The 24,263-nt window shown below is 42.8% G+C and overlaps 2 protein-coding genes across 2 annotated transcripts in view; both read left to right on the top strand.

Annotated features, from left to right (window-relative positions):
- The window catches only part of nlrc5 (NLR family, CARD domain containing 5), a 318,897-nt gene that overhangs the window by 268,092 nt on the left and 26,542 nt on the right, over window positions 1–24,263 (top strand). The gene's annotated exons all lie outside the window — the stretch shown is intronic.
- Window positions 1–24,263, top strand: part of cpne2 (copine II) — a 105,332-nt gene that overhangs the window by 64,994 nt on the left and 16,075 nt on the right. Inside the window, exons 9-10 of the mRNA XM_048605926.1 lie at window positions 20,275–20,361; window positions 20,631–20,690. Coding sequence (XP_048461883.1) covers window positions 20,275–20,361; window positions 20,631–20,690 — 147 coding nt within the window. The remainder of the gene's footprint in view (window positions 1–20,274; window positions 20,362–20,630; window positions 20,691–24,263) is intronic.

Raw genomic sequence — 24,263 nt, 5'->3', positions numbered from 1 at the left:
TGGGCCGAAGGGCGTGTTTCCACACTGTAGGGGTTCTATGGAAAATAATAACGGAAAAACTGCTTTAACTCATGAAAAGTTCAAGAGCCAGAGGGCACAAATTTAAAGTAAAGAGTACAGAAGGAAAATTGACATGAGGAAAATATTTTTCACTCAATGAGTGGTTAAGGTCTGGAATATCCTGCCTGAGTTAGATGCCGGTTCAATGAAGCGTTCAAAAGGGAATTGGATTGTTAATCTGAAAGGACGAATGTGCAGGGGAGAAGGCAGGAGAATAGCACTAGATAACATGTTCATTTGTAGAGCTGACACAGACTTAATGGACCAAATGGCCTCCTTCCGCTTTGTAATGATTCTGTGATAATTTAGATAATACTCATCTGGATGCAAATTAGTCTGCAAAGATAATTTTGAGTTGGAATTCCAGGGGCTATGATGTAGACTAGGAATTTATTTATCAGTTGTGGTACCACAAGGCCCAGATTTGACAGGTCCATAGCCAAATATTGTGACGTGATCTCGTCTATTCTTCCTAATACCATGGTTCTGTTACCATAATCTTTTGTATCTTCTGTATTGGCAACGTCACATGGGAAGACATTTCCCCCATGTGTTATGTGAAACAATACTGAAATCCTTTTTGGAAAGAAGTCAGCTATTTTTTCTCTACGCCTAACTCACACAAATCAAACCTTCTCCATGGCAGCAGCAAATAATCACCAATATATGTGCGTATTTTTCACTAAAACAAGTGACACAGCGCTGTCGAATTCCACACGAGGTTCAAATTGCATAATAAGTAGCTGTCTTGTCTACATTCTTGTCCTCTCTCTCCTGTTGTGTTTCTTTTTATTGGGTTTTCTGACTTTTGTTCCATTTCCAGTTTTCCTTTTGAGATTTGCTTTCTCCCTCCTTATTTAGTCTTCTTACATTCCTTGGTATACATTCTTACAACTGTGGTAAAATCTGAACCTTTTGCTGGTCCAACATCCCACAGCTGGTATCAGGCCCTAAATTGGCCTCCACTGGATTTCAGCTTTATTATCCATTGAGATGAAATCGGTGTTTGAACTACAGAAGGCATGGCAGAAATAGTCTGAGGTATGGGCTGGGAGGAGTTCAAAAGATAACCACATGATCACTGGGGCTTTTTCTCTTTTTAATGTTTTCTTCTATTAAATAATCATGTTTACAGTGGCAGGAGAATATCATGGGGACAGAGATGTCTGATTGGTTGCTATGGAGATGAAACTTCAGCAAGGCCCCTGCCTGAGAAAAGGCCGCGTTTGTGATCCTGATTGATTTCTCAAGCTCAGTATCAATTAGTCATAGGGTCATAGAGCTGTACAGCACAGAAGCAGACCCTTCGGTCCAACTCATCCATGCCAACCAGATATCCTAAATTAATCTAGTCTCGTTTGCCAGCATTTGGCCCATATCCCTCCAAACCCTTTCTATTCATGTACTCATCCAGATGCCTTTTAAATGTTGTAATTGTACCAGCCTCCACCCCTTCCTCTGGCAGCTCATTCCATACACGCACCATCCTTTGCAAGAAAATGTTGCCCCTCAGGTCCTTTAGAAATCTTTCCCCTCTCACCTTAAACCTATGCCCTCTAGGTTTGTACTCTGGGGAAAAGACCTTGGCTATTTACCCTATCCATGCCCCTCATGATTTTATAAGCCTCTATAAGGTCATCCCTCAGCCTTCGACACTTCAAGGAAAATAGCCCCAGCCTATTTAGCCTCTCCCTATTGCTCAAACCCTCCAACCCCTGCAGTATCCTTGTAAATCTTTGCTGCACCCTTTCAAGTTTCGCAACATCTTTCCTACAGCAGGGAGACCAGAATTGAGCGCAGTATTCCAAAAGTGGCCTAACCCAATATTTTGTACAGCTGCAACATGACTTCCCAAATCCTACACTGAAAGGCTTAATTTTTATATGTTTTTGGGATGTAACTGCTGCAAGGTGCCCACTTTAGGTGGCCCCGCATCGAATGTCATCTTGGCAGGGGTAGAACTCCCTTCTTCCCGTTAGGGCCACCAGGGTTGACAGGAGGTACCAGACAAAGGGTGTCCAAAATGTCCCGAGCAGTCGGCAAGACATGAGGAAGTCTCACTGACTGCGAGGGCAGAAGAAGCCTGCAGTGGGCAAAGTGTTCCTGGTCATCGTGCTACCAAAATATGACCACCAACCAACCTGTCAAGATTGTGAACCATGATGGTGCCTGGAGTCACACACAGGGCTTCCGCCAAGACCCACTAGCCAGATCCTGTGGTGATGGAGAATCGATGGTGGGTACAGGGCTGTAAACAAGTGGATTACCCTGTGGTGGAGACCATTTCACAGTATGATACCCGGTTTTTGTTTTTGAAGGCTAAGGGTCCAAATCTGAACATAAAACGTGAAATGTCATGAGGCCGAGTCCCCTCATGATGGTCCTATAGCAGTTGCTCCAATAAGAAGCATTTTTACATGTTAATGGTGGCTTCTTGGACTAAAGCTGAGATACTGCCACTGATAATATTAGGCAAACAAATGTTTTATAGGTTCATATGAAAAACTCTCTTAACTCAGACATTTGCAGAGTTTATATAAATGAACTTACACTTGCATTAAAATAGCAGACAGAAGGTCTTGTGGACTTGAATTGCAAACAGTGATTTCTCAACTCAAAGTGCAGTAGAACTGTAAGAAATTATAAGAAATTGCCACAATGTACATGATTCATCATTAAATTCTCAATCCCGTGCTTTCTCTGAGTTAGAGCATTGCATACAAAAGAAAAATGCCTCCATGCATTAAAAAGCCTGCTCCAGTATGTCGGGAGATGGATTAAGTGTCAAAAATTGTTAGACTGATTTACAGTCTCCCCTTGATAGAGATGCCATGGCACAACGGGTGGGAGTTAATAAAGGATAAAGTGGAGGGGAATCATAATGTGCCACATTCGTATGTTGGCAAAGACAGTAAAGATATCTAATGTTGGTCTCTCACTCACCAAGGCAAACGCAATGTGTGATTGATAACGCAATATGGTCAAAAGGAAAAACCAAAAATTGTTCCTTTTCATGTGGAGAAGAATTTATTCTGTGACCTTAGTGCAAAATGAGGCTGACGTAAGCCGATCCAGTTGCCATGGTAAATTCTAGTTCTCTGAGAAAAGCTCTTTTCAAAGCCCCATTAATTCACCTTCTGAGTTTTTGAGTTATTGAGTATTTTCTGAGTTGAGATCCTGAGCCACAGCATGTCTGATCACAAAGAAATCATAAAAGGCATGTATAAGAATAAACACCCCGAATAGGTGATGTTTTCTTCTTGATTTTGATGGGAGTGATTGTTTGTCAGAGAGCAACCTGTTCCTTCAGCATAATCTTCTGTGTTGCAGCTGCTTTAGTTGTCAACAGAAGCACATTTACTTAAACCATAGCCAGTCATCTCAGTCTCTCTGCTGATCAGCATAAAATATTGTATAGGGCCAAGTGAAGAAAGACTTACATTCACATGGCGACTTTCTCATCCTTTGAAGCGTCGTAGTGTAGGAAATATAGCACAATACGTGCACAGCGGGCTTCCACATCTCTCCATATGGTAACAATCCATCTTCGTGACATTGCTTAAGGGTTAATTAAATACTGGTCAGGATATCTTTGAATTACAAGCCACTGGCAGTATGGCTCAAAGGCAGTGACCTGGTTGACAAAGTAAATCAGATCAGCGTATACTGGCTGTTGAATTCTCCCACACTTCAGCCTGAAGCCTGAGAATAATATCACTCCAGATAACTTCATTCTTTCAAACAGAACTCTAAAGTTGAACTGTATTTGCATTATAATCTGTCCTGCATCCAGCCATCGTCATTCAATGTGGTGCTGACTTTCAATTTGATTGAGGTTATAGGCTGGAATTCTGCAGCCTGATTTTTTTCCCAAAGATCAGGGAAGCCAAAGGCTGAAGCAGGATGAGAAGTGGATCAGGACTAGCAATTCCCCTTTCCCAACTCCCACCACTCCGGGCAAGCCTTTTTCCCTCCCCTCGACACAATTGCTCCTGTGCAGGTTAAAGCCCTGCTCTGCGATTTTATGAACCCTCCCTTCTACAATTGTATGCCCCTCTGACCTCCAAACCCCCTCTCCTCATAACCCACGCTGTCTCCCTACAGCTGAAGCCCATTCCCCAATTTTTGTCATACACTGCAAGCCTTTCCCATCAACACCCACCCAGCTCAAGAAATAGAGATAAACATTTGCCTGAGGCCCAGGCAATACATTGAGCAGGATCTCCAGGGTGTCTTCATTTTCATGTTCCCCAGCCGCCACATCCCCTCTCCACCTCCTTATAAACACGGGGGCCAAAATGTTCAAATATCACCAGGCCGGGTTTAAGAATTTGAATTCTGCTTTAAACATTTTAGAAAGTTGTAATCAGTAAATGTGATACAGACACTGTCAGATTGCCACAAAAACTAGTTGGTTCACTAATATCTATTTTAGATATATAGCCGGTCTGGCTTATCTGTATCTCCAACCCCACGTTAAAATAACAGCCTTTTAACTGTCTGGTAAAGAGCCCCATGGAGATCGCTGAACTGTATCGAACATCATTTAATACTACAAGAAGCTGACCTACCAGCGTTGCCTGCACTAAGAAATGGACAATGAGTGAGCAATTGACACCATGTTATGGATGAAATTTAAAACTGAGTTTAATCTGTTGTGTTTGCATTTTTGTTATGATGGCAATAGCAGACCATCACATTAGTTGTTAATCTGCCTTTCTTTTTAACACTTGGTGTTATTAGTAGTGTGTAAATGAAATAGCATAAGATAAACAAAAAAGCTCTCTAAATTATGGATTTTATGGATTTCATTGGGTGGGCATGTTAAAATATATCCAGGAATGTATATTTTATATGCTCACTAACATTGTTCTAAAATTACTAGGAGAAATTCCTCCTTAAGGAATGACAGAATTGTCAAAAAAGTTATAATCACTGTGTGTTTTGAACAGGAGTTTAAGCATGGATTCATGGGTTACGAAGTGCAGAATGTGAATTTTGTTAGGATTATTGTTGGGCAAACATTTACATGGCTTTACTTTGCAATAGATGGCAGGTATAAAATTGTTAAGCATAAAGTAAAAACTGAATTTGCAGTGAGCTTCATCACTATGATGGTGCTGATAGTTTGCTCTGTATTTATAGTGCAGTGTGAACATGCACAGATACCCACAGATGTGGGTGCAGAGACACATAAAGATGTTAAGAAAAGAATTGAAACCATTGAACTGCAATTTTTTGATGCAAGATGCATACTTGTGTTTGCAAGAAATGCACTGAGGGGATGTAGAAAAATGATTATATGTAAAATATTCATACACAGTGATTATAACTTTTTGACTATTCTGTCATTCCTTAAGGAGGAATTTCTCCTAGTAATTTTAGAAGAATGTTAGTGGGCATATAAAATATACATTCCTGGATATATTTTAACATGCCCACGCAATGAAATTGAAAATTCTTCACATTCTGTGATGGGCACCCGACACAAATATTCGTTTTATGTCCAGCAAGCAAATCAGAAATCCCATTGCTGTCATTGTGTATGTATATTCTGCATCTTGCTAAGCTACTAGAGAAGAACTTTGCCTAATATCTGAGTCGCTTTCTGACTCTGCTTCAATGTCACAATATCTAGCTGACTTTGGGGAGATGTCTTGTGTCAAACAGGTTATCTGAATGGGCTGTTAGACTGGATTTTTGGTTGAGAAGGAACAACAGGGTGAGTTCAAAGTGATGAGACTAAAATAGAGATAGGCGAGGAAAGGGTGGGGCAAAAGATCAAGGAGGCTAAAAAACTGAGAGTGATTGTCAATCTGATACAATCTTTCACCCATACCCAATGTTGCGTGCAATGTTCCGTTGTAGACTGTTTCAAATTTTGCAAACAGTGAAGCAGGAATATAACGAAAATGTTATCAAATAGGCTCATGGCCGACAAATTATTCTTTACAAAGCTGGCATTGAACTTTGTGAGTGGGCTCTGTACTCCACTCTAGAAGTGAAATGTTGTGACAGTTCACAAATTCCCTACCATGTTCCCTCATAGAATATAGAACAGTACAGCTCAGAAACAGACCCTTCAGCCCACCATGTCTGTGCCAACCATTATGCCATTCTAAACTAATTCCATCTTGTTAGATATATCCTTTCACACCTTTTGAACATGCATATAACATTAATAAATCACCAAACATTAGTATATCACTAGTCATCTTGTATCATCCTCTATCCAAGAGGACTGGACTATTCTAGCTGATCCTTCTGCAATTTCATCTTAGTTTGCTTAGTTCCCTTGGTTGCAACCCATCTAGTTCTGGTGACTTATTAACTTTTAAATACATCCGGACTTTCTAATATTTCTTCTACGTCAATGTTTAGACCCACATAATAGATGTAGACGACGGTCATTTCACATTTATTTGTGAGTAATTTGGTCTCTTCAGTTCTGTTTTGTTAAATATTCACCTTGGAGATGTGAAGTCAGGGGAGCAGTGGTGTGGTTTATTGACCATAGTTATGGGGTAAATCATTGACAATGGCAGGTGTAATTCCCACAGGTTCCACCCGAGTGCCTCCATTTCAGGGGTCAGCCTGGGCAGCAGGAGGTTGGGAGAAGGCTCCTGCTCTGTATGATTTGATTTGATTTCCCCGAAACTGGTGATGGACTGTGTTGGCACTAGATCTTGGCAATGAGCTTAACCATTTTGTGACTGTCCACGTCAAATTGTCAAAGCTAACCATGGAAGTGTGCATACAAGTGCAGTCCATATTTGAAATTGTAAATAGGATGCGTCATCACTGAGCATGGTGTTTGTATGTTTGACCCAGCATCCCCACTGCTCTAGGAGAGAATTCCAGATTTCCACTCAGCCTTTGTATGGAACTGCTGAATGGCTTAGCGTTAGTTTTAAGATTGTGCCTCTTGGTTCTACACTTCAACAGAGAAAATAGTTTTTTCTGTATTTACCTTAGTAAATCCCTTCTCATTGTTACCTCTAGGATTAACTCACCTGTTGACCATTCAAACTCAAACATTAAATAAAATATATAAACAGCTTTTATAATGTATCCCTTTTAGACCTGGTGTCATATTGGAAAACTTGCTCTCTTCCCACCTCCAAGGCTAATATCTCCTCCCTGAGAGCCCAGAACTGAACACAAAATCCCAGAAAGCATCTGATCAAGGCTCAATACAACCGAAGCATCACTTTTTAACTTTTGTATTGTGGCCCATGTAAGGTTATGGTCTACATTCCATTAGTCCTTTCAATAACCTTTTGTATCTATGCCCTTGTGTTCAGTGGGGTGTATACTTGCTTACTCAATTTCTTTTACACCTTTATGTTAGAGCATAAGAAATATAATCAGGAGTCATCCGCAAGCCTGCCAGTCTATAAGATCATGGCTAATCTTCCCCAGGTTTCAACTCCTCTTCCATGCCAGTTCCTCATAGCCTTCAACTCCTCAATATTTCAAAAGATATCTGTCTACCTCCTCATTAAACACCTTCATTGATCGAGCCTCCCTAATTCCCTGAGGTGGAGAATTCCAGACATTCAGGTCCCTCTGGCAGAAGGAATTCCTTCACATCTCAGTTTTAAATGAGTGTCCCCTTATTCTGTAACTATGACCTCTATGGAACATCTTCTCAACATCTGCCTTGTCAAGCCCCCTCAGAATCTTCTATGTTCCAACAAGATCACCCCTCATTCTTCTGAACTCTAAGGATTAAAGGTCTAACCTGTTTAGTCGTTCTTGATAAATCAACCTCTCATTCCAGGAATCGGGAAAGTGTATCTGTTTTGAACTGCTTCAAGTGCCAGTTTATCCTTTCTTAAATACAAGGCCCAAAGCTATACAGTACTCCAGCTGCAGCCTCACCAAAACTTTGTACTGTTGTAACAAGACTTTTTCAAATTCTTTTTCAACTATTTTCAAACTCTTACTCTGTAGCAATAAAGACTAAAATTCCATTTGCCCTCTTAATTACTCGGTGCGAAGAAATTTACAGTTCCTAGTTTCTCACTATTAAGGAAGCATTCCAATTTATCTTTCTAAATTTGCAGGCTGCATCACTGTCATTAAGAGCTGGCACCAGTGAGAAAACTGAGTTTGTTAAAAGCAGCTTTAAAATATAAATATTGATCTACATTGTTTACTGTCAGCATAAGCACTGAGTTCCTCTCTCCAAAAAACACAAATATTGTGTAAACAGGAACCTGCATTTAAAATTCCTTGTTCCTTTTGACACTGCCAGATAGCTTTATAAAGGTATTTGCTTTGCATTTCTGCAGAGCTTTCTGAATGATAACTAGCTCTTGCTATTGTGAGGAGTGACATGAACAGTGCGCCCACCCACCACTTTGACTTGGTTCCATTCTTATTATTTTTCTCACCCAGTGAGCTGCCATGAATTTGGAGGGGAAAATAATCACCTATAGTCAGACTAGCTCCCTTTCCCACGTTGTAACATTTCTTGGGTGCAACCCAAGTCTGCTTTGACCTGTAAACTGAGGCTTGATCACACAATTACCATATGGAGTAGAGCAGAGCAGATTTGAGGAAATTCCTGGCCTGTCTAATATTTCCCCGGTGTGACTCAGCCACGTTGGCAAAATGTCCCTTTTCACTATTGTTCGTGCAGACCGTTAAAGTCCTGACGGCATGGGGTGTGTCAGTAGCAATCCAGATGTATGCAATTATGTTCCACGATGGGGAAAGTTCATTTGAAATTCAGGAATAACTCCTGCTTAGACGTGCCAGGTGCAAACTGTGAATGCCATGTTGTTTGGCAACACACTGCGTGGTCTTAGAGGTTCAAAAATGGTGTACACATGCATCTCTAAGTGTGTGCTATGGCTGATGCAATGTTAGGTAAAGCATTAGCATCTGCTTTCTGACGGAAATATGCAGAGTAGGCAGACCATGATGCCAGTTAATGTGCAATGTTGATTACTAAGGTTCTTGAGTAGATTTTTAGCTCGGGTTGTGGATGCTGTGGTTGGCTGGCTCACCCCCGAGCTGGTTTGTTGTTCTGCAGACGTTTCATTACCCTGCTGGGTAACATCATCAGTGCAGCCTCCGATGAAGCACCGTTGTGTTTTCCCGCCTGCTTTTTAAACTCTGGTGTCCGTTGAGCTGGGTTACCTTACTTCCGGTTTCCCTTTGCAGTGGAGTATACTATAGGGTCTAGCTCTATGTGTTTGTTAATGGCTTTCTTGGTGGAGAACCAGGCTTCTAGGAATTCCCACGCTTGTCTCTGCTTGGCCTGTCTCAGGTCCTGGTGTTGTCCCAATCAAACTGGTGGTTTTCCTTATCCACGTGGATGGAGATGAGTGAGTATTGGTCGTGTCTTTTTGTTGCTTGTTGATGTTTGTGTACTCATGTGGCTAATTTTCTTCCTGTCTGTCCAACGTAATGTTTGTCGCAGTCTTTGCAAGTAATCTTGTATATGACATTGGTCCTGTCCATAGTGGGTAACGGGTCTTTGGTTTGGGTTAGCAGTTGGTGTAGGGTTGACGTGGGTTTGTGTGCTACCCTAATGCCCAGTGGTCGTGGGAGTCTTGTGGTCAGTTCAGATACGTTCTTGATGTATGGTAGCGTGATGAGTGTGTCAGAGCGTGCAGTGTCTCCCTGTTGTTGTTCGTGTAATAGGCATTTTCTAACACAGTTGTTCGGGTATCTGTTGTCGTTGAATACTTGGAAGAGGTATTCTTCTTCTTTGTGGCGTAGCTCTGTGCTGCTGCAGTGTGTTGTTCCTCGTTTAAATAGAGTTTTCACGCAACTTCATTTGTGTGTGTTAGGGTGGTTACTGTTGAAATTCAGTACTTGGTCAGTGTGTGTGGCTTTCCTGTGTACCTTCGTTAGGAATTCCCCATTGGTTCTGCATTCTACCATCAAGTCCAGGAATGGGAGCTGTTCATTCTTTTCCTCTTCCCTGGTGAATTTGATCCCAGTGAGAGTGTTATTTATTAGTTAACACAGTGTGGGGCTGGAGGAACACAGCAGGCCAGGCAGCATCAGAGGAACAGGAAAGCCTCCTTGACCTGTCCATCTTCTCTCCCACCTGTCCATTCCGCCCACCTCACTGACCAATCCCCATCCTCACTTCCTTTACTAGCTTCATCCCTGCCTCCTTGACCTGTCCGTCTTCCCTCCTACCTATCCACTCCACTATCCACCTTCTATCACCACCTCCCCATTCTCTATTTATTTCAGAACCCCCTTCCCCTCCCCATTTCTGAAGAAGGGTCCCAACCCAAAATGTCAACTTTTCTGCTCCTCTGATGCTGCCTGGCCTGCTGTGTTCCTCCAGCTCCACACTGTCTTATCTCTGACTCCAGCATCGGTAGTTCTTACTTTCTCTGTTGTTTGTTAGTTGGTGTGTTTCCTCTAGTTTATTAATGATGTTTAATAATAATCACTCATCTCCATTCACATGGAGAAGGAGAACCACCAGTTTGATTGGGACAACACCGGGATCCTAGGACAGGCCAAGCAGAGACAAGCATGGGAATTCCTAGAAGGCTGGTTCTCCACCAAGAAGGCCATCAACAACACAGAGCTAGATCCTATAATATACTCCACTGCAAGGGGAAACCGGAAGTAAGGTAACCCAGCTCAACGGACACCAGAGTTTAAAAACCAGGCGGGAAAACACAATGGCGCTTCATCGGAGGCTGCACTGATGATGTTACCCAGCAGGGTAATGAAACATCTGCGGAACAACAAACCAGCTTGGTGAGCCAACGAACCAGCTTACGAGCCAACCAACCACAGCAATGTTGATTTGATTCCAGGCTTAACATTGAGGAGCTCAATGTTGCACAGAGAAACATACATTCAGGCTCTGGATGTTGAGTACTGACTCCATCACTCTCCCCGGCAATGCTCTGAGACTAAACCACGAGATTAAGCCTTGGGTTCTTATCTGATCTGGAGATGAGCTTCCAGCCATATACCTGTCCTGTGATTATGAAAGTCTAACCACCTTCATATCATTCGACTTCACTCCTGTCCCAGCTGCTCTGTTGCATTCGTGGCTTTATTACCCCTACATTTGATTATTCCAAAGCGCACTCCTGTCTGATCTCTCGCATCTTACCCTCCATAGACTTGAGGTGGTCCAAATCTCAGCTGGCTCTTTCTTAACTCACACCAAAATATATTTCCTTCTCCCCTTTGTGCTCATTGACTCATCCCGCTGCATCCCAGTCACGCAATGTCTTGATTTTAAAATTTCCATCCCGGTTTCCACAACCCCACCCTACCCTATCACAGTTATCTCCTCCTAGAACATAGAACATAGAACACAGGACCGTACAGCACAGTACAGGCCCTTCGGCCCACGATGTTGTGCCAAACTTTTACCCTAAACCTAAGGTCTATCTAACCTCCTCTACTACCTTAAACTATCATCCATATGCCTATCTAATTGCTGCTTAAATGCCCCTAATGAGGCCAACTCCACTACTCTCTGAGTAAAGAACCTACCTCTGACGTCTCCCCGATATCCACCTCCTTTCACTTTAAAACTATGTCCCCTCGTAAAAGCAACCTCCACCCTAGGAAAAAGTCTGTAATACTCCTGTAATACAACTCTTTGATCTATCCAAGCTCTTCTATTTCTGACCCCTTGAATCACGCTGATGTTAATCGCTCCACTGTTGATGGCTACGCCTTCAGTTGACTGGGCTCTAAGCTCTGAATTCACTCTCACCAGCTCTTCAAGTTGTTACTTGACTTTCCGTCTTTAAGTCATTCCTTAGAACCTACTTTTATATCAAACTTTTAGAGTCATAGACTTGAACAGCACAGAAACAGACCCTTCGGTCCAACTTGTCCATGCCGACCAGATATCCTCAATTCATCCAATCCCATTTGCTAGCATTTGGCCCGTATCACTCTAAACTCTTCGTGTTCATATACCCATCCAGATGCCTTTTAAATGTTGTAATTTTATCACCCTCCACCATTTCATCTGGCAGCTCATTCCAGACACGCACCACCCTCTACATGAAAAAGGTACCCCTCACATCCTTTTAAATCTTTCCCCTCTCACCTTAAACATATGCCCTCTAGTTTTGGCCTCCCCTACCCTGGGAAAAAGACCTGTTCTGGACTTCTCACATAAATGCGATGGTCAAGAAGGCACAACAACACCTCTTCTTCCTCAGGCAGCTTAGGAAACTCAGCATGTCCATAAGGACCCTCAGAAACTTTTATAGGTGCACCCTAAAAGGCATATAATCCGAGTGCATAATGGCCTGGTCCGGCAACTGCTCTGCCCAGGACAGTAAGAAACTTCAGAAGGTGGTGTGCACAGCCCAGACCATCACAGAAGCCAACCTCCCATTCATGGACTCCATTTACATGGCCTTTATCATCAAAGACCCATCACCCCCACCCCCGGTAATGATCTCCTACGACCTCTTCTGTCAGGTAGAATATACAGAAGCTTGAACACACGCACCAGCAGGATCAAGAACACCTTCATCCCTGTCGTTATTACATTGATGAATGGACTCTCAAACTTCAAATAATTTTGATCTTGCTTTGAGCCTGTACCCTATATGCCTCGCTCTGTCTAAGCACTATATGATCTCTATGTCCTCGTTTGCCATGATCTGCCTGTACTGCTCACAAAACAAAGCTTTTTACTGCAGCTAAGTACATGTGTCTACAATAAATCAAACAAATCAAATCAAAACATTAGCTATTCACCCTACCCATGCCACTCATGATTTTATAAACCTCTGTGAGGTCACTCCTCAGCTTCCGACGTTCTTTTTGGTCATCTCCTGTACTCAATCTCATACTTCTTTTTACGATACTCCTAAAAGCATTTCCTTGGGATGTTAAAGGTGCTATAGCAATATAAATCCTTGTGAAAATCCTGATTAATAGAGGTTATTGGTAGTGAGTGTGAAGTGTCTGAGACTAATGATGCTGTATAAGAGCTTGACAACTTGAGAGTATTAAGCACTCTTGAGACTCTTTGATCATTATGTGACAATGCAGCCTGGCCAGTTGGTCTTATCTCCTGGGATTGACCATCAGAGTCCTCTTTACTCTGGGTATTTGTCAGGAGCAATAGATAAAAGTTTTCTCTCCTCCTATGTGCCCCTTCCACCATGGCTAAGAGAGTGATGTCAGGACACCTTAGTTTCTCTTGTTCTGCCAATATTCAGGCCTTTCCAGGAGGAACTTAAGCTAGGATTTCTAAGGCCTACCTTGGCCACTAGGCACAATCACCTTTAATAGGGATAGACTGGCTTTAAGTAGGACAGATTAACTTAAAAGACAGAAGCCAAATAGTGGAGATGCTGGGAATTGACAGTAAAAACAGGAAATGTAGGAAATGTTCAGTGAGTCAGGTACCATCTGTGGGGAGAAAAAGGGAGTTAAGATTTCAACTCTGAAATGTTAATTCTGGGCTTGGTTTAATGTGGGTGGCCAGGGTCCCATTCACCTGCTGTAGAGTTGGCAGAAGACCAGCATCACTTCTGCAAAGGAGCCAGGATTAAATTGACTGACCACTGTCAGGGCTTTGTTAGGATTTAGTCCCTTGGGGTAATATCCACGGCCCCAATGTCCCAACCCCATCAAGAACTGCCAGCCAATCAGAGGCTGATGGCTCTCTATTTGCTGGCAGTGCCAGTGTTATCAACGATGCTCCCAGGAATTCACCAGCCATTGCTGCTCGATCCCTCGACACAGGAGGGTGAGGGTACATTGAGGGGTTGTGGAACTGGGGAGTTGCTGAAGATAAGGACAGGAAGGTGGCTTTTAACAACTGGCACTCCTTCCCAAGGCCCCTTCCTGACAACAAAAGAGCGCTCTCCTCCCGTTAAACCACTGATTTACCAGGCAGCCTTTGGAAGGCACTGGAAAGCTGTTTGATTCCCCATTTAATGCTTGAACTGCTGCACAATTCTGGTGAAATTGAAGAATAGCTGGTATCAGGGACACACTGCCTCATGCCAATACGTTTCTCGCATCAGCTTCAACGTCAGTAAGGAACATCAATGATGGAGCCTGTTGAATGGTTTTATGTTGTTATTTTGCCAAGATTCAGTGACTACACTTAACATGTAATTTAAATAAAATGAAAAGGCCATCCAGAACTGTGTGAGGCTTTGGCATCCTCTTTTATCCAGAGCTGAGTTCCAAATCCTACGTTCTCTACTTATTTCCATTTGTGTAAGAGTGAGCACCTCCACCCTTACTTCAGCTTGTCACCCCCTGAAACCCTGAGCCACAGTTTTTTTTTATCTTCAGGTGTATTAACAGCAGTATCCAGCTCACTATTCCCCACCCCTTCCCCAGAGCCCCATAAATTCCAGTTTGTCCAAAAGACCCACCTGTCTTCTGTTCTATACTGAGTCCAACTAATGCATTACTGTCCCATCTTAGCTGACCAAAGATTAACCTTTGCTTGGCCCCAGTCCCTCTGTTGTCCCATCCTGTACCTCACCTTGGTCAGCATGGCCTAGTGTCCAACTCCCTGGCTTAAACTCCTCTGAGTCTCCACTTTTCTTTCAAAAGCTCCTTGGTCACTCCCTCAACTGCTCCTCTCTCCTTGAGTGTTACTATTTATGGAGCACTTCGTGACAGTCTTAGATTAGGGACATTCCAACAGTACAACTTTTGTTTCACTTCCAACACTGTGTAACTAAAACAACTGTTCAGTAAAAGTTCCAAAAATAGAATGTTTAAGGACGTCCACTTGACCATTCTGAATGATTTCAGGCAAGAGTGGGATAGATTTTGTTTCTTGGCTTGGGAACAAAACTTCCTTTATTATTGATTCTGTGAAATCATCGAAATGGAATGTCTCCAAGTTGGGAGAAACTGGAAGAAGACCTTTATGTTGAAAAGAAATCTGTTCAAATCTTAAAATAGACCTGCACCATTAAAAAGATTGATTCTTGACTGCACTCTTTCTGCAGGAGGTGTTTGCATGTGGGCAGGGGTAATAATCACACATGAATGAATTATTGTTTTATTCTTCTCAAAGGATGACCGAAATGCTCGGTCAAACTGAGGTTTGAATAACTGGAATTTTAAGGTGATGTTATTGCTTTACTTTGTCAGTGACTCAGCGCTATCACAAAATTAATCTCAGCGCACTTTCTTTCACGAGGTCTTTAATCCTTTGTATGTCTCACACTGAATATTCTGGTTTTGTTCTGTATCGTGCCTTCCCCATGTCATCGCTTGTAGTAACTCAGTAGGAGTGTGCACATTGCATAGGGCCACTGATTTCCTGGAGGGCTTTCTGCTGCTTGAGGGGATACTTTCCATGTATCTTTACTATATAGATTGATTTTTACAGCCTGGGATTTTCCTCTCTCATTTTTTTGGCTTCTTCTAGAAATTACCTAGCCGCTGAATGATAAGTCCAGTCATGATGCTCCAGCTATCCTGAGGATGGGGAAAGATTCAGGGAAAAGCTCATCTGTTTCTGTCAGTCAGCTTCATTCATATCTTTCCGTTACAAGAGAACATCCATTTGTCTGCTTTATTGATAACTTAATAATTAGATATTTGCAGGCAATCTATATAAATTTCGTCATTCCTCCCACATAATCAACTGAGCAATAAGGCACCATGTAACTGTTTCTGCAAGTTTAGATTTACATTATATAACTTACATTTCACCCATCAAGTTGTCTTGGCCTCTTGCCCATAATTCAAATATTCACTCTCACTAAATGATGTGGAAGATTCATTCATAACTATAATAATTCATTGTTGGCTAGTTGGCAAGATCTGCGTAGAGTACTTGGCAGCAATTGACTCCACTAGACCTGCTGAGAGATCAAACTGAAATACAATTATGTGCTGTACACTACTGACAAAATCTGTTCCTTCGGGCCAAGATTAAATACCAGTTGGAATTTTGTCTCCGCCAGCCATTTGAGCAGCCTAGAAATTTGAACCACCAAGCAGAATAGAATTGCCATAATCTGAGTTTCTGCATTTCCAGCATGTGCCTTCACTTATCAGACCCACCAATGTCATGTACAGCCTGCAGGGTCTCTGACTGCCAGCACTGTACGTTTGTCTTCACACATTGTCCCCCTACCAATCTCCCCAAATTCTTATCCCAGGCCTTTCCTACAAGCTTAAAACTGCAACACAAATGGCATTTACTCACATCACCAGAATTTCATTGGCATCTTAGAGTCATAGAGATGTACAGCATGGAAACAGACCCTTCAGTCCAACTCGTCCATGCCGACCTAGATAAATCTATTCCCATTTGTCAGCATTTGGCCCATATCCCTCTAAACCCTTCCTATTCATGTCTCCATCTAGATGCCTTTTAAATGTTGTAATTGTACCAGCCTCCACCCCTTCCTCTGGCAGCTCATTCCATACACGCACCGCCTTCTGCATGAAATATTTGCCTGTTAAGTCCCTTTCAAATCTTTCTCACCTTTAACCTATGCCCTCTAGTTTTGGACTCCCCTACCCTGAGAAAAAGATCTTGTCTATTCACCCTATCCATGCCCCTCATGATTTTATAAACCTCTCTAAGGTCACGCCCTCAACCCTCCCGACACCTCAAGGAAAATAGCCCCAGCCTATTTAACCTCTCCCTATAGCTTAAACTCTCCAACCCTGGCAACATCATTGTAAATCTTTTCTGAACTCTTTCAAGTTTCCCAACATCCTTCCTATAGCAGGGAGACCAGAATTGCACACAGTATTCCAACTGTGGCCTAACCAATGTCCTGTATAACCGCAACATGACCTCCCAACTCCTATACTTAATGCACTGACCAATAAAGGCAAGCGTACCAAACACCTTCTTCACTATCCTATCTTCCTGCAGCTCCACTTTCAAGGAACTATGAACTTTTTGTTTTATATCAGGACAAATCAGTTAGTCCATTAAACAGTTTCTGTTGCACAAGAATACATGAGAACTGTACACGAGAAACAAGAATTAACTTTTTCAGGTTGGTGGTTTTGTATACCAGAAGATTTTGGAGACTAACAGCCTTAAAGCAAATACTGTCAGGGAGAAGGCTGAGGAACATGAGGTGGAGGAATAAAAGAATAAAATGATGGGCGGTGGCTCAGTGGTTAGCACTGCTGCCTTACAGCATCAGCAACCTGGGTTTGATTCCACCCTAAGGTGACTGTCTGTGTGGAGTTTGCACCTTCTCCCCGTGTCTGCGTAGGTTTCCTCCGGGTGCTCCGGTTTCCTCCCACAGTCCAAAGATGTGTAGGTTAGGTAAGTTGTCCATAGTGTTCAGGGATGTGTAGATTAGGTGGGTTACAGGGGAATGGGCCTGGGTGGGATGCTCTGAGGTTCGGTGTGGACTTGTTGGGCCAAAGGGCCTGTTTCCACACTGTAGGGATTCTATGATAACTCTATGAAAAGTTAAAACCCAGAGGTTTTAAAAAAAAAGGAGATAATGATGTGAGGTAAAACTGCTAATGGGACAGATGGAAAAACAGAGAGAAGTGTTTTGCCTCCCAGGCACGTGTGTAGTGTATTTGTATATGTCAGTTCAGCAGCCTGCAACAGAGACACCTCTTCTCCATAGAAATTAAAATATCAAGACTTTCCTCAGTGCTGGAATGTGATAGAATCCCTTAGCCAACGCACAATTATCCTATGGCCTCGTACATCATTTTCTGTTTTTACGTTTGGACTAATTGTTGGGTGTGGATGCACAAAGCAAAGAGCAATTTGTTGAGGCAGCACAAAGCCGATTTTAAAAACAAGAAAGACTTGAGGTTGTACAGAACCTCGGAAAACCTTGGAACATTCCAAAGTGTTTTGCTGACATACACTAGACGCTTAGTCCTTTTTTTTGCACTGTACTGTATGAACATGGCTGCCAAATTGTGCACAGCATGCTCCAACAAGCAGGAAGGTGAAATCAACCATGTAATTGGTTTTGTTGGTGAACATTGTCCAGGATGCCGGGGATAACTCCATTTTCCCCTCTTTGAAAGGGGATCTTCTACGTCCACTTGGAAGATCAGGCAGGGCCTTATTTAACATCTCTTCTGAAAGCTAGTATAATCAAAATTGCAGCACTACCTCGTTACTGAACTGGAATGTTAACCTTAAATTGGCACTGAGCTCCCTGGAATGGTACATAAAAACACAAATGAATAGGAAGGGTTTAGAGGGATATGGGCTGAATGCTGACAAAGGGACAAGATTTATCTAGGATATCTGGTCGGCATGGATGAGCTGGACCGAAGGGTCTGTTTCCATGCTGTACATCTCTATGACTCTATAACCTTCTGAATCTGAGATAAGAGTGTAACCAACTGAGCCCATCGAATGCTGGAAGACACCTTTGGTGCTGTTCAGAGTGATTCTGCCAGCATTGCTTTGCATGCAGTCTGATAAGTCCACCTGAATCAAAATGATATTTAAAACTAGCACACACTTTAACAGCTGTAAAGAGAAAGTGAGCCCCAAGGTTAGTCATTCTTGTGTAAATTTTCCTACATGTCTGAAAGATGAATCAGTCCCCTAATGTAACTGAAGCAACAGAAGGGAAAGGCTGGATTTTTCTTTTTGAAATGCTGGACAAAAGTACAAACAGTTGGCAATCATAAAAGTGAGGTGATTAAAAGAATAAAAGGCTGCAAAGGGCCATTTACACAAATAGAAAACGGAAAACACAGCTTCACCAGCATCTGAAGAGAAAAAAGGGCAGAGCTCTGATGAAGAGTTCACATCTGCAATACTAACACAATTAGGCTGATAATTGGCAAGTAACATTCACGCCAAATAAATGCCAAGTAATGACCATCTCCAATAAGAGACCATTTAACCACTGCCTCTTGACTTTGATGGTGTTACCATCACTGAATACCCCACTATCAACATCCTGGATGTTATCGTTGACCAGAAACTCAACTGGACTCACCACATAAACACAGTGGCTACAACAGCAGGTCAGAGGATAGGAATATTCAGTGAGTAAGTCACTTCCTGACTCCCAAAAGTCTGTCCACCGTCGCAAGCCACAAGGAGTATGATGGAATACTCCCCAATTGCCTGGATGAGTGCAGCCCCAACAACACTCAAGAAGCTTGACACTATCCAGGACAAAGCAGCCCGCTTGATTGGCATCACATCCACAAGTATGCCCTCCCTTTACGACTGATGCTCAGTGGCAGCAGTGTGCACTATCTGAAGAGACACTGCAGAAATTCACAAAACGTCCTCCAACAGCACCTTCCAAACCCACAATTACTTAAACTTAGAAGGACAAGGGCAGCAGATATATTGGAATACCACACCTGCAAGTTCCCCTCCAAGCCATTCCAGACTTGGAAATATATCCCTGTTCCTTCACTATCACTGGGTCAAAATCCTGAAATTTTCTCTCTAAGGGCGTTGTGGGTCTAGGTACATCACATGGACTGCAGCGGTTCAAGAAAGCAGCTCACCACCACCTTCTCAAGGGCAGTTAGGGACTGGCCAGCCTATGACAGCGACACCCATAAGAAAACTCCTCCTCACTTCCACAAAGTGTCACTGCCAGCCAGATCAATCTATTCCAAGCTACTTCATTGCAAATTACACGGGAATGAAAGTTCAATTTATTAGAATTAGTGGATGCTACAAGATGCACAGGAGAGAGGTGAGTTTTTATTGTGAAGCAGCACTACGTTTGGTTGGAGGTTCAGGATAGAATGGAGAGTTCATGTACTGTAGCAAATCTATCATGTCAATGATTTAATGACCCTTTATACAATGGGACATTACATGCAGTTCTCCTCTTAACTAACCAATGTCTTTTTTAAACACATTTATCTCTTTATTCATAAATACAGAAAGCTGCAAAACTGCTACCAGCTAACCACAGCCATATGTTTGCAGCCTTGTTCCTATAATTTTACTTACTGATTTGAATTCCTCTCCTGTTTGCTCTTGTTAACTGGATGAGAAATTGTACACCATAGATATTTCCATCACTACCATCTCTTTGTCAGCCACCACTTAAGCTGCCAGGAGATGATGCATGTTGTGTAATGGGGGGAAGAGAGACTAGGAGCCCTCTGGAATCCAATGAGATGAGCACTGAAAGTGACATTCGGTTCCTCATGTGGCCTATTCCTGTTCGAACAAATCCATTAGTTCCAGTTTGGAAAAGAAATGTCTCCAAAGTGTGCTTTTAAGAGGTAAACCTTTCTGAAGAGGGTCTCCTCTCTTTCCCGCAGGTTGAATTTGAGTGCATTAATTCCAAGAAACAAAAGAAGAAAAAGAACTACAAGAATTCTGGAATAATTATTGTCAAATCTTGCAAGGTAAAGGTTTTGCGTCATTAAGATGCAGCTCTTTTGTTTGAAACCTAATAGCGTGAGAAGGTTAGCAACTAACCATCTATTTTAATAAGATTTGAACAGCTTTTAGCACACTAATTATGTAAATGATATGTGAAGATTGTCTGGAATTGTGTGACCTGTGATTATTATAATGTGCAAATTAACTCATTATGTGTACAGCTGGGAAATTATTTTAAAATATGTAAACAGGGCCAAACAAATGCTAACAATTGTGATTTTATTTGCTTTAGGTAACCAGAGATTACTCCTTTTTGGATTATATTCTTGGTGGTTGCCAGCTGATGTTCACTGTAAGTAAAAAATTCATAAGTTTCCTTTACATTCCAACATCGATATTTGTCGGAGCATAGACAGTGACAGGCAAATGTGTACTTGTTGACCTCAGCCAGATGCTGGAGACCATCTGCAGTGAGCTGGAAAGCAGTGGCTGCTGAGCAAATAAAGGTTCTAAGAGTTTATATCTTCAAAATTGACAGACTGAGACTCAAATTGGCCATATCCCACAGACTTCAATCCATTCCATTCCATCACTGGTCACTTAAACTCACAAAATATTCCAAAGAGCTCCTGTGGCACTGTGGTAGTATCCCTACCTCTGAGCTAGGAGGCTTGGGTTCAAGTCCCACCTGCTCCAGGGCTGTGTCATAACCTGTCTGAACAGCTTGATTTAAAACAAATTCTGAAAACCAGCCCCCTTCCACGGCAAGGGTAAAATTGAACAGACATTTGTTCCTCATTCAGTCAAATAGCCAATTTTCCCAAAATGAAAGTGCTCAAAGAAAATAGTTGCAATGTATTTTTTTTTTCATGGTGATATTTCTCCTGAGTCGCTCGCCTTGGGGCTTTGGAGATTAATCCTTAATTCCTGGAGACTGCAAGACAATTCTAAAGTATGTTGTGGCTTTTATTGAGGGAAACTCCTATTTCAGGAACCTTGAAGCAATTGGTACCTGTAGCTTTCAAGGTTCAAAGTCCCCAAGAACATTAAAATGTTACCCGCACTCAATGTGGAGGTATGCGGAAGAGAGCCTAAGTAGCCACAAAGGCAAGGAGTTTGGATACTTCTGAATTCTAGATAAATGAGTACGACTTAATAATATTTGCTTATGCCTCAAGTGTGCTAATCAGCCTGGGAGTTTAGCCCTGGCACTGAGAGAGCATTGATTGTTGACAGATGATAAAATCATCATTCTAATGATAGTGACTATTAGAATTGCTCACTTCACTCTATGCTACCTGCAAAGTGCAAAGGTATTGTGATAGCTCACTGAGGTTGCTGATTAGCTCGCTTCCAATTAGAGACCTGCCTTTCCTTTAAATTTGTGATCACACTTCACAAATTCAGCAGAGGTCATGTCCACTAGTTGGCAGGCTACCTTCTCTCACTTCATCTATGGTCACTGCCTTCCCCCCAGGTCAATGTTGTAGTTTAAGATAGCTATGTAACAATTATAATGCTGCTTCCAGTCCCTGCCTCCAGTCGCTGCTTGGTTGCATGACATGGGATAGTTGGTGGAAATGGGGACTTGCATTCAATTGCAGCTTGTGATGGGATGACAAATCAGAGGAAACTAAAGAGATTCTGGGCTCACAGATAGTTGGAGAAAGAGACAGAGATTGGGTAGACTCCATGGTTGGGGTGCTGATTTCTATCTGTCCTGGAGGGAGGGGGCAAGAGCAGTTGGATGGCTCCATGCCATTAGAACGGCCTCAGGAGTAAGTAACTACACGCTGGAGATGTTCCAGTGAATAAGTTTGGTCCCAGAACCAAGGGCAGCATGTACCCAGCACAGGAGGGTAAGCAACAGGACCAATTATTGAGGAAGTCCAGTATGGAACAGCTCTTGAGTGAAAGTTTGAAGGTTGGATTGGCAAAAGTGAAGAGTTATAACACATTATGAAGTTTACTGAAATTTACTGACCCACTTTGTCATTAACGTCTTTGTGTTTTGGGGGTGTTGGGGAGTCACTGAAAAAGCCAATATCTGTCCTGATCATATTTGATACTTAATTTTTGTTTTGCAGAGTCTTTGATCACAGTATATTAGGCATATTTATCTGTTAGTTTTGTATTAGCAATAACTCCTACATAGATTGTGTGATAGTTCTAATGCTGTATGTAATGTCTTTTATTTGTTCACAATCGTGGAATCTTGTAACTTTACCATCTCAGTAGATCCCCTGGATGGTATCTTTAGTCTGCTTTAAAATGTAAAAGGTTACTAGTCCCTAACTGGATCATTACATAGTCAATACAGTGCAGAGCTGGAGGAACATGGCAGGCCAGGCAGCATCAGAGGAACAGGAAATTTCGGGTTTACACCCTTCAACAGGACTGGGGAGGGGGAAGGGAGCTGGAAATAAATAGAGAGAAGAGGGGTGGGGCTGGGGATGGTAGGAGGGATGGTGATAGGTAAGTGCAGGTAGGGTGTGGTGGGGATTGGTCAGTGAGGTGGGAGGGACAGATAGGTGGGAGAGAAGACGGACAGGTTATGTCAGGTCAAGGAGGCGGGGATGAGAGGGAGGATTGGACATAGGATGAGGCCGGGGGTAGGGAGATTTTAAAAGTGGTGAATTTTATGTGTAGGCCATTGGGCTGTAGGCTCCCAAGGCAGAATGTGAGGGGTTGCTCCTCCAGTTTGCAGGTGGTGTCATTGTGATACTGGAGGAGGCCCAGGATGGACATTTCATTAATTGAGTGGGAGGGGGAATTATAATGGTTAGCAACCGGAAGGTGTTGTTGATGATAGCGTACAGAGTGCAGATGCTCCACGAATTGGTCCCTGAGTCTGCGCTTGGTCTCACCGATGTAGAGTAAGCCACATTGGGAGCAACGGATACAATAGACCAGGTTGGAGGATGTACTAGAGAACCCCTGTCGGATATGGAAAGTTTGTCTTAGGTCTTGGATGGAGGTGAGCGGGGAGGTGTGGGGGATGTGTAGCACTTCCTGCAGTTGCAGGGAAAGGTACTGGGGGTGGTGGGCTAGTGGGGAGCAGACGAGAGAGTTATGGAGAGAGCGGTCCCTACAAAAGGCAGATAGGAGTGGGGAGGGAAATATATCTTTGGTTATGGGGTCAGATTGTAGGTGGCAGAAGTGGCGGAGAATGATGCTCAGGATGCGAAGGTTAGTGGGGTGGTATGTGAAGACCAGGGGTGCTCTGTCTTTATTTTTATTAGGTCGAGGGGGGTTTCAGGGCAGAATACAAGAGATGCAGTTGAGGGCATTTTGGATCAATACAGGCGGGACGTTGTGGTCCTTGAAATAGGAGGACAGCTGCGATGTCCGGGAGTGGAACGCTCCATCTTGGGAACAGATATGGCAGAGGCAGAGGAATTGGGAGTATGGGATCGCATTCTTGCAGGAGGATGGGTGAGAGGAGGTGTAGTCTAGGTAGCTGTGGGAGTCGGTGGGCTTGAAATAGATGTAGGTGCTGAGACGATTCCCAGAGACGGACACGGAGAGGGGGGAATGTGGGAGGTGTCAGAGATGGCCCAGGTGAATTTGAGCTTGGGATGAAAGGTATTCGTAAAGCTGAAGAACTGTTCATGCTCCTAATGAGAGCACGAGGCAGCACCGACACAGTCATCAATGTAGTGGAGGAAGAGATGAGGGATGGTGCCAGTGTAACAGCGAAAGAGTGGATCATATCTCCAAGTGGATCATAACATAATTCTGTGATGATGTCTAGGAGTGTAACATAAAGTTGGCAGTCTGGTCTGGGATCATAGTACAATTTGAAGGCTCATCCCATGCAGGACGGTTAAAATTCAGCACTCTGACTGTGGAGTCTGCCCCTGTCTCTGTCTCTTTCTTCAACTATCTGTGAGCCTGGAACTCATATTCAGTGATGGGCTGAATG

Source organism: Rhincodon typus, chromosome 15 (assembly GCF_021869965.1).
Source record: "Rhincodon typus isolate 14 chromosome 15, sRhiTyp1.1, whole genome shotgun sequence".
In the NCBI taxonomy this organism is placed as follows: domain Eukaryota; kingdom Metazoa; phylum Chordata; class Chondrichthyes; order Orectolobiformes; family Rhincodontidae; genus Rhincodon; species Rhincodon typus.
Note: the sequence above shows the minus strand (reverse complement) of the source record. Positions and strands in the feature narration are given on the sequence as shown.